The sequence below is a fragment of the Phallusia mammillata genome, chromosome 2 (genome assembly GCF_965637545.1).
Source record: "Phallusia mammillata chromosome 2, kaPhaMamm4.hap1.1, whole genome shotgun sequence".
Lineage (NCBI taxonomy): Eukaryota > Metazoa > Chordata > Ascidiacea > Phlebobranchia > Ascidiidae > Phallusia > Phallusia mammillata.
Genome location: NC_137253.1, coordinates 19,589,833 through 19,605,201, shown reverse-complemented (window position 1 = coordinate 19,605,201; position 15,369 = coordinate 19,589,833). Strand labels below are relative to the sequence as shown.

The 15,369-nt window shown below is 35.4% G+C and overlaps 2 protein-coding genes across 4 annotated transcripts in view; both read right to left on the bottom strand.

Annotated features, from left to right (window-relative positions):
* Positions 1 to 15,369, bottom strand: part of LOC145212516 (uncharacterized) — a 66,239-nt gene that overhangs the window by 2,162 nt on the left and 48,708 nt on the right. The window contains exons 1-19 of one of the 3 annotated variants that reach the window (XM_080080657.1): positions 8,923 to 9,129; positions 8,600 to 8,649; positions 8,232 to 8,288; positions 8,116 to 8,155; positions 7,664 to 7,926; positions 7,155 to 7,296; positions 6,989 to 7,090; positions 6,819 to 6,903; positions 6,462 to 6,549; positions 6,234 to 6,350; positions 5,841 to 6,053; positions 5,527 to 5,685; positions 5,223 to 5,339; positions 4,935 to 5,057; positions 4,530 to 4,655; positions 3,351 to 3,519; positions 2,942 to 3,085; positions 2,357 to 2,521; positions 2,160 to 2,237 (exon numbers count right to left, since the gene is read on the bottom strand). In XM_080080657.1, the coding sequence (XP_079936783.1) occupies positions 2,160 to 2,237; positions 2,357 to 2,521; positions 2,942 to 3,085; positions 3,351 to 3,519; positions 4,530 to 4,655; positions 4,935 to 5,057; positions 5,223 to 5,339; positions 5,527 to 5,685; positions 5,841 to 6,053; positions 6,234 to 6,350; positions 6,462 to 6,549; positions 6,819 to 6,903; positions 6,989 to 7,090; positions 7,155 to 7,296; positions 7,664 to 7,926; positions 8,116 to 8,155; positions 8,232 to 8,288; positions 8,600 to 8,649; positions 8,923 to 9,052 (2,368 nt within the window). In that variant the 5' untranslated portion in view covers positions 9,053 to 9,129. Of the gene's footprint in view, positions 1 to 2,159; positions 2,238 to 2,356; positions 2,522 to 2,941; positions 3,086 to 3,350; positions 3,520 to 4,529; positions 4,656 to 4,934; positions 5,058 to 5,222; positions 5,340 to 5,526; positions 5,686 to 5,840; positions 6,054 to 6,233; positions 6,351 to 6,461; positions 6,550 to 6,818; positions 6,904 to 6,988; positions 7,091 to 7,154; positions 7,297 to 7,663; positions 7,927 to 8,115; positions 8,156 to 8,231; positions 8,289 to 8,599; positions 8,650 to 8,922; positions 9,130 to 15,369 lie in introns of those variants that run through there. The other 2 variants (XM_080080659.1, XM_080080660.1) reach the window with 2 other exon arrangements.
* Positions 10,330 to 14,912, bottom strand: LOC145214396 (uncharacterized). The gene is made up of 8 exons (XM_080082905.1): positions 14,685 to 14,912; positions 13,171 to 13,321; positions 12,834 to 12,958; positions 12,610 to 12,776; positions 12,379 to 12,535; positions 12,175 to 12,316; positions 11,455 to 12,112; positions 10,330 to 11,350 (listed from the first exon to the last, which is right to left on the bottom strand). The coding sequence occupies exons 1-8, from the start codon at positions 14,855 to 14,857 to the stop codon at positions 10,740 to 10,742; spliced, it is 2,184 nt and encodes a 727-aa protein (XP_079939031.1). The 5' UTR covers positions 14,858 to 14,912; the 3' UTR covers positions 10,330 to 10,739.

The window sequence follows — 15,369 nt, the reverse complement described above, 5'->3', positions numbered from 1 at the left end:
TTTATTTGCAATCCCACATGAAACATACACCTTTTTCGTTCATAATGGCAATCATCTAGTTTCTGTATATTAGTCAGGAAACAATTACAAATTTTGCAAAAGCATCTAATGATATTTTGGTGTATTATGATATTCCTACAGTAGGTCTTTTTAGCCATCTGGTCCACACAATAGCAAGTCAGAAGCAATAACATGAATGTTTTAGCAAACTTAAAATTAGGGCATCACATCAAGTATTTGTGTGGGTTTCAAAACTAACCTAATTAAATACCCATATACCAAGTTATGTCATGTAAATGAGCCTCAAACAAATAAAAAATGTCAAACATTAAGTTGGGCAACTGTGTGGTTGTCCTTTTCTTTTTGAATGTTGTCATTTGAGTTTCTTCCAAAGACACATATATAGTCCTTTTGTCAATTGTGCAGTATAACCCAAAGGATGGAAAACTTTCTAATAATTCATTTGTTTCATTGAATAAAAATCACTGGACAGCTGGGTCTTTGACTTGGTTTTGAGTTTAATAACAGTATACTCATATGGTAGTCCAGCAACTTCTAGAATTTCACATATGTCTTTTTTGGAAACTCTGTGAGGATCAGTGTAACTTTTGCAATGCAGTAAAAATCTAGCTTGTTGGCTGGCCGTAAACATCCTGTCAGGCATTTACGCACTTTGTAAAAGTTGCAGTAACTCATAAAAGGATAAGCGAGACCTCCAGACTTTGGCTCCACTAAAGAAATCAGCTGGCCCTGTGGTCGCATGGTTGACAACATGCTGACAATTTTGATAACTTCCGTAAACTAGTTTTTTGCCTTGAAAAAACATATCCTCATAAATACTCTGTTGTGTCTAACTCTTTGTTACTTATCATAGCAATTTGACTTGTGTTTTCTGCACCAGTTTCCTTGGTGGTTATGATGTCTAGCAATTGTTTTGGTGCCTTGAATTTTTCTTCAAATAAACTTAATTTTTGATTCACAAAATTTACCCTTTGTTGACAGTTTAAAATGAGTAACTTTGGAAAAAAACATGATCTTTGTTCAAGCTTGACCTTTCGTCTGTCCAGAGTTCCTGGTCGAGGCCAAAGTCGTTGAACATCAGTTCAAAGATACAGCCAGTTAGGAAAGTTCTATTTTTACCAGACTTTAAATCAATTAGTAATAAACTTTATGCACCCTTTAATATGTTAGGTAAAATCACTTCAAAGCGTTTAAAGAAGTACTAAAAAGATAAAACGTACATTAAATACTCTCCAACAGCACAATCACAACCACGTAGTAACATTATACAGGGTAGATGCATAAATCTGACCATACAAGCCCAGCTTTGTCATTTGCTTGCTCTTAAAGCACCAAACTCAATGCAAGCATCCGACAAGCGTGTAGTGTTAATCAAGCGTGACGGAAACAATAGCTGGACTGTCATATGAGTATACTATTGTCTAATTGTAAAATCTATAGAAGCTGGGCAGGCTACAAGCTAACAGGCCTTAAATTAAAAACAATAAAGTCAAACCGATTGAGGTGACGATCGTGTACATATCTAGTCTGAAAAACAGTGTTTCCTATTTCCTGAATGCTAGATAATTTCACGCTTTGCCATATCTAACAAACACAACATGCATTTTTACAAGTTTCTCTTAAATCCGATTTTAATTTATAGGTCATAACTTATAACTAATATTTTTGGCACAATTTATGACCACAACAATAGTTTGACGTTAAATATCAATACTTCATTTGAGCGACTGCACATTTTGGCACCTGCACATTATGACTTGCACATTTCGGCACCTGCACATTTTGACCTGCACATTTTGGCACCTGCACATTTTCGAAAAATGTGCGCACATTTCGACCTGCACATTTTCGAGCACATTGTGCAAAAAACGCTCGCATGCCCGTCTCGTCGCGACGCCCTGGTGCGTCGTTTCAATTTTCCGAGGGCGTCGCAGAATAGTTCCGTTTCGTGGCTTTTTGTTGTTGTATCAATAAACACAACTTTAATAATAAGTTTCCTCATTAACTTTTATTTGCTGGTGCGTCGCAAGTCCAGAAAACTTTTCCAGAGGCGTCGCAACAAACAAAAGTTTGAGAACCACTGACGTAAGCTATGAAGGAAAAGATTTATCTATAATTTAGGCTAAGTTGGAAATTACCTTTGTTGTTGTTGTATCCACCACCACTGCCGCCACCATATCCACCTCCATAGCCTCTACGATCATTGTAGCTCCCACCTAATGTACAAAGATACAAGATAAGTCCGAATAAACAAGAGAAAATTGTTTTAGTTCTACACTGAAAAAGACCTAAAGCCAAAATAACAGAGATACATTAAACACCCTATTTTTTATACTTTTTCCACCACCTCCACCATAATTTCCTTGATTCCCTCCATAGCGATTGTAATTTCCTCCTCCACCATAACCCCCTCTTCCGCCTCGATAAGGCATTCTTTGCATCATACCACCGTCATTGTAACCTCCACCACTGTTCCATCCTCCTCTGCGATTCTCATAATCTAGAAATCACAAAAATTCACGTATCCATTTAACACACACACATTATATATATATATATATATTGTAAACTAAATAAAAAGTCATCTGTTTACAAGTTAGTACAAACAAAATGATATAGGACGTGTGACCTGAGCATTATTTCCTGAATGCTATTTTAGATAATAATGATTTGGCCCCAGTGTTACAACACAATTTCAACATTTAAAATTTTCAATCTGATCATAGATATTTTGTCTTCATGCACCAAATCAACTTTGATGGGTGGCTTTCATTATGAGACCATTTTATCTACTTGTATGATATGACAATAGTTATTTACATCACTATACTATCTATTGGGTCAAAAATTTAAAATGTCAAAAGTGCATAAACAAGCTGCTAGCCTGCTAGGTTAAGTTTATTGTAGGAAATATTCTTACCCCGAGAACGCTTTTCTGGTGGTGGACCCATTTTCTTGGCTTCAGCCTGGTACTTTTCAATCACCTTAGCCGATTCCTCCTTGTCTAGTTCAGTAAAGACAACATCGTTGAAAAGATCCCCGACTTCAGGAATGGAGAAGTTTGCTAAACAGTGACAAACACAAAATGAGACTCTGTTGGCTGCATTTAAAAACAACAAGTGCACGACCCAACCAAAACAAAACTTGTTTTCCAAAATTGTCACTTAGTTTTTGGTAAATTGATTTTAAGGTCGTGCACTTTGTTGTTGACAGTTTCCAATCCTGTGTGCTATGCAGCATTGGGCACTGTCAGTCTTAAAGTAAGGTACATAACACATACGGTGAAAGAATGGACTCATTTGCCCAGAAGGTTACTCTTCCAAAAATACCTTTCATTTCATAAACAGCAATATCAGGTATCTCTTTGCCCTCATCTTTAGTTCGTTTATCCACACGACTTTTATATTCTTCGTCAGAAGGTACAATTACAATTGCCTTTCGTTGAAAGCCCTCAAACGGACGCATTTTGCGTCTTTGTGCAGAAGAATACACATTTGTCTATTTGTTGCATTTGCCGTGGGTGATAAATACGTGGAAAGAAAAATAACAAGAACTTGGTTTAGATTTTGCAAATAACCCACTAATGCCAATTTGGCATTTTCAATCTGAAATAATATAATCACAGTCACTGTTAGGAGGGCAGCAACATGACCTAGTCTACATACTTACCGCTTACCTGCAAAAGTTACTTTTTGTGTTGTGGTATTGCATGTGTATGTGTGAGTAACATTTTGTAAAGTGTGACACATGAATAAAAAACAAGACATTTAACAGCAATATATTATAATATATATTAGGCTATAATTTTGTTTACAAACAGTACAACATTTATAAACTTAATACAAAAACAGAAGAAACAGCCAAGGCACAAAATATTGGGTAAAATTGGGTAAATTAAATCCATAAAAATTCAGACCCTTAAACTGCAGTTTGAATGTGCACAACAAAATTACCAATTAATATTAAAAATTTAATTGTATGTTCTGTGCCTTGCAGTTAAGCATTATTGCTAAAATTCAATAAACATGTGAAAATCATACATGTCAGTTCGAACAGAAAGATCTTCATCATGTCTTCAGGTCAATTGATTCCATTTGTTTTCATGTTTAGTATCGGTGAGCATTGGTTAAGCTGGTTTATGTCATAATTTTAAGATTTAGTAACTAATACATTTCAAATATGTTACAAGTGAAATCTCTCAAACCTTGCACAGGAATGTAGACAAAAGATGGCCCCCGTAGTTAAAAAATACAAAAATCACAATTTTACTTATTCTTAAATTTGTCCATTCATCAATAAAATTTTTAACAGGAAACAATTTGGCAAAATGTTATGAGTGTATATTTGTGTGTGTGTGTATGTGTGTATGTGTGTATGTGTGTATGTGTGTATGTGTGTATGTGTGTATGTGTGTGTATGTGTGTTTGTAAGGTGTTGATGATCATCAAATGCAGATGGGGTACCTGAAACTAAAAGACTGTTTGCAATCTTAAGTAAAATCTTATTACCTGGTCCAAGATGTAGTTCCGACGTTTGCGACAAGCAATTTGGAAGAGTCTGTTGAGACAGTTGGCTGCATGCTGCATAAGTAACTCATTAGCTGATCGATTGTTGTTCATCAATATGCCAGTCACCTTAGCAAAGAGAGTTTTGATAATTTTAATATTAAACGATTAGTCTTTTGAGAATTGGCATAGTAACTTTTTTGTGCCGTTGTAAATCAAACAACACGATTTGGCAGCAAGCTACATCCACATACTGGGCTGCTATCAAATAAACGTTTGTTAAAGTTTTGTTTTTGTTTGATAACAGTCCTACTCTATAGCGACTAATGGTCACAGCATTTGCAAGCAACTCTGTATATTTACACTCAACTACTACGATATGAAAAAATGCAGATGTAGCATACTTACCCTCATTCGTTTAAGAATAGCATTAGTCCCCAAAATGTTGTATTTCTTGTCTAAGTTTTCAGTGACTTGTTGGTTTGCGTAGTAAGTCTTTCCACAACCAGGTAGACCACACAACATCAAAACCTGTAAAATTAACACAGTTTAAACTATGCTAGTGCAAAGTTTAACAGCATTACAATGCAAACTTTTTTTAGCAATACTGTACAAGACATGGTAACATTATATGTCACATCATAAATGCTGAATACCTATGGGTGACAGCACGAAAATTTTAGATTGATTTTCTACCTCACAGTCTTTTCTGGATGCAGGTCCCTTTGTTCCACGCACCCTTTCCTCCAGTGGGACAGTAGAAATAAAAGAATATTCAGTCAATTCCTCAGGGTGTGGAAAGTATGGAGATTCCTGCATGATTTTAAATGTCATAGTTGTAAAATTGTTACAATTTCATTGATGCATTAATGTACTGATTGAAATACCAAACTATCTCCAAAAATGTTTTAGTGGCCTTTGCTGATCAAACACTAATAATGGCAACTTATTTTTATTTTTTACAATCTCAGAACACTTAAGGAATAAGAAAATGACAAACCTTTTGGCCAAAATTGCACTCAACAGACGTGTTTTTACTTAACACATGTGGAAAAAGTGCTTCCTCATTTAGCTTGGACTTGTCATGTGTAAATGCTGTTCCCAGACAGACTCCATTTTTAGTGTAGCTGATAGTGAGCGTTTCATTGTCAATGAGGTCCTATAAGCAGAAATAACAAAATTTTGTCCACTGCACTTGTTTGTGTACACTGAAATTTTGTTCAACAGTTTCCGTTGTGACTGACTCACTTTACAATATTGGTATTAGTTGACAACATTATCACAAAAAGTCAATATTAGATTTTGTTAGCATACCAAATAGCAGCCAATGACATCTCCTTCTTTGAATGTTTCACCATAGGTTTCACATGTGCCCTTGTGTACTGCTTTTGCTGTACCACAGTAAGCAAATGAGTTTTCTTCTTCGCCCAACATGTAGGAATTGGTCTTGGTGGACCAACCCAATCTAACAACATGGGGATGAGTCTCATCTGATGGAAGATGTCTCACTGATTGCTCCTCTGTTATCTTGGTAAAGTAAAAATAAAATTATTTTCTAAAAAATTATGCTGTACATATTATGCTTCTAAAAATTATTGAATGTTAAATAGGCTGAAAACCCATACTACGTGTATATTATGCACTTTATCTATGGTTCAAACAAAATAAAAGTACCCTATTGGCAAAATTAAATTTTGTTTGTGTTACCTTGCATTCAAAACACACTTTGCCACTGGTAACTCCATAGGTTGCTCTTATTCCAGCCCACAGATAAGCAAAACCTTCAAGTGTAAGTGGTGTTGCAGTAAGCCGATCACGATGTAGCTGTGGGATGATCAAACAAAAAATGTTGTATGATAAAACCAACTGTTTCCCTTATTTGTGTTGTAAACAGATAAAGAAATAATTCTGAAAATAGGTGACTTCTTTACTAACCTTAATATTCATATCACAGTTATAATTGTCAAACACAACAAGACTGTCATCAAATTCTTCTTCAGGCTCCTCAGGAGGCACAACATACCTAAGTGTAGATCATATTTTAGGCAAACCAGCAAAACAATTATAATGTATTTTAAAAGAAATCTATTTTTAAACATTTTTAAAGTTACATGATTTGGTGGCCAGTCATTTGTTGAAAAGGGTCACAATTTAACATATTATTTACTTAACATAAATTTTAATGATATATTATTCATTCATAAAATTTTCAAAATACAATCAAATCATGAAAAATAAACTAAAAGAAAAACATTCATGTCTTTGTGTAAAAAAGGAAACCTAAAATTTTACCTCTCCTCATATCTTTGCCTTCTTTCGTCGTCATACCGCCTCTTACGCTGTGAACTATCTTGATCCCGCCCATCTGGCTTTTTGTCTGTGCACAACATATATACAGTCTATTGGTGACCTAACAGGAGTTTGCAGGCAGCAAAAGTCTACATCAAAATGTTTGTGTTTACCATCATTGGTTTCAGCACTTGGGGTTTCTTGATCAGTTGAATCAGATGCTTGGGATTCCACTTGATCAGAAGTTTCATCAGTTTTGGGCTGATCCCCAGTTTCTATAAATAGCACATTTAACGTAAAGTTCATTCACAGACTAACAAAAAAATATCTCGTTATTACTATCTTCATTCTCTTTACTCTCCATTGCTTCACCATTTTCTTTTTGTGTTACTTGTTCTGCTTCTGGAATTGCTTCATTTTCTTGTTCCATTTGTTCAGGTTGTTTTTCTTGCTCCTCTTGCACACCTTCCATGCTTGTGTTCTACATGGACAACACAGTATTTAGGTTGATATATTTTGACACATAAAATTTGTTTTATATTAGCTGGAAAAAGATTTATTAGAAACAGATAACAAACATTAGTACAAAAAACAACTCTTGAAAAGAAAAATGTATAGATTTCTTGAATAAAAAACAACACATATACTTCAAATTGAAATCCGTTATCTAAGTACACAAGTCATAAAAATTCGAAAAAACAAATCAATCCTTTGTGAAAAACATGATGTTTTGACAACTTTCCACATATTTTTCATTTAAAAACATGAAAGAATTAAAATGTTTTTCAAAATTATATTGGCTTGTTTTTTCAAAATAAAATTTCATATTTTTCACATATTCATCACACCTCTTGAGTTTCAGTAGCCACAGGCTCTTCTTCTTTTTCAACTTGCTCTGATGTGGATTCAATTTCTGCACTCTCTGCTTCTGCCTGGTTATTATTCAATGTAGAAACAACTTCATCAGGTTGAGAGGGAATATTTTCTACAGTTTCAGTTGAAGGTGCCTTCTCTTCTTCAACAACAGGTGGAAGAGTCTCACATTCTTGCATTGGTTCTTCATTCTTATCGAGGTCAGAAACTTCAGGCTTTTGGTCTGCATCGGCCTCAACTAAAAATATAATATATATATATTTATAGTGTTATAATCTAATACGATTTATCAGCTGCACAGTGAACATGTAAACTTTATGGAATTTGTCACAAATCTAATGACACATTTTAGTAATCATGTTTATAAAACACGAAAGTTATTTTGGTGATTTTACGATGTGTTTGTGTACCAAAAGAAAAAAATAACCTGTATTTTGCTCCACCGACGTTGTTTCTTCATTTTGGTTCTGCATTGTACAAGAGCAATGGTTAGTTATACACTCAACAAGCTAAAACAACAACAACACATTTTTGAAAACCTACTTGTGCAATGACACTTTCATCTTGACTTCCAACATCTTCAGATATACTTTCCTCTGCCTGAATTAACAAAAATATATGATTTCAGATTAATACTAAGAACCAACTGCTTGGTTTCTTCCCTATTTTGCCAAACATTATTTATTGTTTGAAGGGTGTATGTTTTACAGTTGTGTGTGCATTTTTGTATGAGATATATGCAGGTGAAATGAATGCTCATTGCTCAGCTTAATTTTAAAATATTTTTTTTCTCTCTTATAAGCTTTTGTGTCTCAGCTTTTGTGTCTTGTCTGTGACTTTGGACCCCTGATACTAATTATAATTTACAAGCAAATATTGCAGGTAAAGCCATGCCCAACTTTCACAATCACCTCAGTGTCGCCTTCACTGAGCATGGACTCAGACAGTGGTCCAACTTCACCTGAAATGAATACATAAGTTTAGATCATTCATTATCAGTGACAGAATAATCACCAAGCCAAAAAAAACATTTAAAATAATACAGCAAAACTATTATTATTTTTAGATGATCACATTTTACAGGCTTAGAAGCCGGCAACAGGCATTACGAAAAAATACAAAAGAAAACTAACAAAAAAATTTATAAAACAAAAAATATTCTAATGTACCAAATTTATTGGTTATGTTATTAAATGTCAGCTTTTGTGCCAAAAAAGAAACAATTGAAAGTTACTTTCAAGTGCAGACATTAACATTGCAACCAGATCAGCTTTTTTGAGTCCTTTTCCAACTTGGATATTTCTTGACTCCAATTCGGCTTTTAATTCAGCCACCTTTAGCTTTTTGGGATTTATGTCCGACATCTTCTATTTGAATACTAGTTTCCAGCCTACAGATGCAAATCTTTGTCGCCTCTGTGAAACGCAATTCATAGTGTTATTTAACAAACAAATATACAAATGCGGCACAACAGGAAAAAAACAGCAATACGTTACTACGGAAATCTACTAATGTTTTCTCATGCAGCTTTTTGCAATCCAACAACGGACATCAGTTGCAAAATTTATAGTATCGCTTGACTCAAGCGAAGCAAACAAGCGCCGACAACCCACGTTCTTCTGGTGCTCTAAAATTTCAGCCAATCACAAACCACTATTCTGTGACGTCACGAGCACAAAGAAACCAAAACAATACAAACTACCTTTTTTTCGATCAGCCTTAAAACTTTTCGAAGAAATTATACTTGAATGTTTTTTGATAGGATTACAAAAAATGCAATCTCGGTGCAAATCTGTACAGCAACAAAATAGACCCACAGATCCCTAATGCAAAAGCTGCTGAGTAGATCAGTTTGAAGACACCCGGTGGTGGGATTCAGCTCGATCATGAAAATCGATGCACAGCCGGTTCGCACCGGTTCTATAGAACCGTCTTACAAAATTTTATGAGATCAGCGAACTGGTTAGCATAACTGGTTACTGTCAATGGACTTTTAGTAACAGAACTGACTGAAAAATATGACTTTGTGATAGAACCGGCTGGCAAAAAATTTGAATCCCACCACTGAAGACACCCCGACCCCAGCAAGTTTCACAGCACAAACTCTTTTTTGTTAATCGAAACATTTTAGTTTTCACAATTAAAAAAATACTTTATCGTAAAAGCGCAAATTTAGCACTAATTTTTATCGCTATTCACAATAGTTGAAAATGGGCCTTCAATAAGTTTTTGTACGCTGTAATTTCACAGTCTTTGAAGCTTTTTTTCGGATTTACAAAAACAGGCTAATGTGGATGCTGCTTTGTGTTGGTCAAACAACAAATTTGCTTTGTAAATTTTTAGTAAATTCCAAACTTCGAGGTAGCTTTAACGAGTGGAGTACAACCAACTAACATATGACAATATTTAATGGCATCATCACTTGTGTTCCAACCAAAACATAGTATTTTGTGTGATGAAAATTTCGCTAAATATACAACGTTTGTTTAGCATTTCCAATTAATCTCTTGCCACACAAAAATCGTAATATATGCCCCCGGAAGAATGTTTACGCCGTACGCTGTTTTATTCACTCCAATCAGATTTTTTCAGTATCATTAAGTAACAGCGTTCTTCATGGCGGGCATGTTTGTACGTCCAGTCGACCACACAAGTTTTATTTACGTGCGAGGGAGTCTTTATTGAGCGACAAGTAACAAACAACATGACAAAAAAGTTTTCAAACAAAAACAAAAGAAAAACACAACAAAGTTCAAGACAGGCATCCACAACACCTTATCGTGGAAAACAAATTGTGAAAATCAGTGTTGCAGTTAGCTCCTTGCGTTTTGCAAATAATTAGCGTTGTTATAGCACAACACCCAGGAATCTGGCCACAAATTTAAAAGAAATCGAAACAAATGAACTTAATAAATACTCGGTACGTTAGCCTTCGCAATAGCACATGATTAATGACGCCACAACAAAACATCCTTGCATATGGTTTACAGTGAATCAATATTTCTTTAACAAAGGTCAACAGTGATTAACAATGCAAAAACATTTTGTCTGCTATTGTTGGTTCAAGTCAATGTTGATAGATTCACTTCCAACTATCAAACGCAATCGCTTGGTTGGCACTTTTTTAGGGCTGTGCTTACCCCCTCTCAATGTGTACCTGGATCTGTCTCTGCGCCGTAGGGTCAATTTGGGAATGCCATTGACAGTCTTTTCAGATTTTTTTAAATCATAGTGCAGTACTGGAATAGCGACAGACACTTTGTCATAACTCCTCTTGCCTCCAGCATTCATGTCACTTTTTTGAGAATCATTTCTAGTGGGAAGATGTGAGACACCACCGAGTTTGACAGGAACTAGCATTGGCAAAGATTCCATTTGTGTTGGGTGCTGTATCCAGCAATCAGTTTTTGCAGATGTGGACCTACTGTGGCCATGGTTGAGTTTAAGATGCTCTCGTCGCACCAATCTTCCCTCAACATTTGTGCAGCTTTCAAGCAAGCCTGTGTCAACCCACACATTACGTGGGGTTGTGCTTTGAGTGGCATTATCAACTGCTGTGTAAGGCAAGATACTTTTTAAATCTTGCCGGTAATATTCTTGCTCTACCATCACAGATTGAGACCTGCACTCTTGGGAAAGTTGGAGATCTTTGGATTCCTGTGCTGTGGAAAGTTACACACATAATGTATATATATTTGTTCTTTTTGTCTTCAAATGTACACTATTAAACAAATTATTTTAAAACAATGTTCACATCGATTCTTACCATTTTGGTACTGTTGGCCATACCCTTTGGAGGCTACAAAGCGAGGACTACGTCTAATGTTATTTGTTGAAACAGTTTTTGCTGCATCAGATTTGGAGGAGGTACATTCAGCGCCGGCCAATATTTGAGAGGAAAATGTATCAAACTTTAATCCTTTGGATACCAAGGTAATTGCAGAATTACTTGCTCCAGGAAGTTTTACTGGAGCAGAGCTTTTTCTTCTGCTACTTGCAGAAGTAACGGAATTTAACGGTATGTCTACCGGTTCCTCAATAGACAAATCATTGTGGAATGGATCAAATATATTTGTGTATTGTTTGGCAGCTTTAGTTCTTTTACTGCTCCTTAAATTTCGGTCAGCAATACGCTTTTTAGGGTTTCGTACATAGTCTTTTTTATGTTCTAAATGTGCAGAGAGAACATTCTTTGAATCTTTTGCATATTCAAGGGCACCCACAACACGCTTGACACTTTCCTCTGAAGAATTGGATGCAACATCAGAGTCTGTGTAACTATTTGTTTCACTGGAACAGGTAAAATATTCAGAACTGTCCTCTGAGCCAACAGAGAATTCACTGGAAACTGGAGATGACTCGCGAGCACCTGAAAACTGTTTTGTGATGTATTTTCCATCATCTTGATAATGCATCATTCCATACTATAAGAAAACGGGTCAAGAAATTAAAACATAGTTGAGATGACAAAAATATCCACCATTACCTTAACACCATAGGAGTTTTTTCTTAATAGTCTGTTTAGACGTTTGTCTGTTTCCCGCAAGCCATATTTTTTGTTAAATGTCATAGGAATGTCTGATGGTTTTCCTGAGCCATCCTTTGGCCGGAATGCACCTGTTTTGCGTCTGTAAAAAATGCTCTTAAAAAACTGCAAATTTTATTATTATTTTTTTAAAAAGTAAAGCACCTTTCACATGTTTCACATTCACAGAAACAATTCTTATCTCCAAAAAATGATTCTCCATAAAAGCAAGTAATTTCTTCACCAGGTTGTATGTCACGAAGTACACGTACACAAGCAGTATCTCTTCCCGTTGAAACAAAGCAACAATTTGGTCGACAGTCTTTACAAAAATGTTAAGTTACAAAAGTTTAATTTTTTTTTAAATGGCATATGTAGACAATTCTCTATGTTTACCATGATTTATAAATGATGCAGGACCAAGCCACAATTGTGCGCAATTTTTTCTGGTTGAAAACATTACACTAAAATCATTTCTGCCTGGAATTAACAAGGTCGCTTCTTCTTCTGGAGTTAACTCAGCAATGCAGCCAACCAACAAGTTCATTTTGTCATTCTTGTACCTAAACATAATTTGTATGTTATTATTAGCTTATGCAAAAGTCCAATGTCAGACTTACCAATCTTTGGTCGCAGTGATTTTGGCTCCACCATCTTCTAGGGTGTATCGATTGCAGTGTTCAATCACAAAGCCGCATGTTGGATGAAACATTCCCAAATAACGATTTATATGGTCCTTGAATATCTAAATTGTAATAGGTTTTGTCCACATTGGTGCTTTAAACTCTCTATTGGAACAGAATTATTCAAGCAATACAGCATAATTAACATTGAAAATGAATACTGTTTACTCATTTTGAGAAAAACACTTTTAAGTCCTTTAACGGTTAACCGGTCTTCTGCAGTCATGTAACCTGAAGCTGAACTGTCATGCCTAAGCAATGCTCTTTGACATACCTGCTTCTGCTTGGAATTCTTATTTAAAAAATATGTTCTTGCCCAATCTCCTGAAATGATTTTGTTGTAAGCAATATCATAGTCACCAACTTCCATAAATTCGTCAAGTGCACTTGTGAGGTCATCCATTCGTCCTTTAACTGGACGAAATCTAAAGCGCATAAAGACCTTTCAAAATAAATTTTAAGGCATATATGAAAGTTTAGGGACTTTTTTACAGTATTTGCAGTGAACAAGTTGGTCCCACCACTAGTGGCAAAACAGATGTTTTCAAAAACATTTTCATGATTTGAAAATATTCCGAATTGCCATAAATGGTGTCAAACAGGATGTTTGTTAGTTTGTAATAGTTATAAATCGTCAACTGTAAATATTTTGTCATTTATTGTGAATTTTTATTTATATACTAGTTTTTTTCCTGCCATGTGAAAGCAAGATGTTTTGGTCTATGTACAACATTTCGGGACAAAAATTCCACACAAACACTTGGAAGTGGTCTAGCACAGTGGTTCCCAACCTGTGGGTCGCGACCCAAGTTGGGTTGCCTGAAAAATTTTTTGGGTCGCCTGTTTTTGTGACAATAAGAGATGTACTCTTTGACTTCGTTTTGTAGCGTTTTTTCCCAGGGCTTTAAATCAGGGTTCTTCAATGGGGCCGAGTTCAACATTACTGATTGTATGAATGTATAAGCTTACAAGAACTGTGGAACTTAGCTCACTTTATCTTACAAGTGGATGAAGTATTTGAATTTATTGTGTTCACTGTCGACTGTTTGTGTTTTTTGTGATCTCGAGAGCAAGTTTGGGCATTTAATTAGCCACAGGGGACACTTTATTTAGGTTAGGCTATGTAAGGTGAGCGGTTATACTTTAAATACAACGGTAACGATCTTTCCCTTGAACTTGTTTCGCTTTCACATTTCAAAGGTTGGGAACTAGTGATGCACCAAACCCGCCTAAAAAGCCCGAACCTAAAATCCCCATTCTTATGGATGTTTTCAACTGAAACTTGTGTTGTTGATGCAAGTGACCTTAATTATGACAAACCAAAATAACTTTCACAATGCGTAAGCTTTGCTCAACTTGTAATATTTTGCAGACAACATGGCTCGTAATTTATAAATACAACAAATAGTTAATTTATGATGTTTTGTATGGGCGAAAATGAAATTTATGGCTTTAATTCCATGCAACAAAAAAGTTCGGTTTCGGCAGAATTTTCAAAAAAGTTCGGGCCAAAACCGGAACATTGGAAAACAACGGATTCGGTCGCAATGTTTCGGCAAACTGAAACTTCGGTGCATCACTATTGGGTACTACTGGTTTAGCACACATGTTACATGCATAAGCATACCTTGCACATAAAACTTGTGACCACATTAATTTAGGATAAGTGTTTGAGAATCTTTTTGTTTTTTACATTTATTAAGGTAATGGTTGCTATTTTCAGCAACAAAAGATTTAATAGCATGACTGTGACAACATACCAAGTAAATACATACAATGGAATTTTACCTAGGATTCATTTTATGTGTGGTAAACTGTAGGTATGGGTCAAGCACAAGAGAAGTTGCTAGATCATCATTGTCACATAATTCTCGTGCAGTCATATTTGTTGAAGGTGCATATCGACTTGTGTGACATGCCATCTTTGTTCCAGAAATACCTTGACTTCCAGAAACCACCATATTTATCTAACAGCTTAAATATTTATGAAAAAAAACAAGAAAAAAAAACATTGGTCATTCACAACAGCATAAAATAATTTGTTTAATCTGCTTTGTTTAATATGTAGGTTACATTAATCTACAAAAACCAAATTCACTACAAAAATCACCCTCCCCTTACGAAACCGATGTATCGCCCCTGCTGCGTCCTTACGTCATACAAATGTCACGTCATGGGTGCTAAAACGTCTTACTCCACTCCAAACACAAAATCAAGATGAATACTTTCAGTAGTTTTATACTGACTGATGAAAACTTCTTACTTAATATGTAATTCAAAACGCTTTATTATTACCAAATCAATAAAAAAAATCAGAGAGTTCACATCAAACTTTCCGTACACTACCGTTCTTTCCAGCTCCAATTCAAAAATTTTGCGAAGCCTCAGAAGGAAATGGCGACTTAACGCTTGAAGTGTTGTGTCACGTGATTGCACAAGCGCAATAGATTTAAACAAGAAGACGTGCAATTTT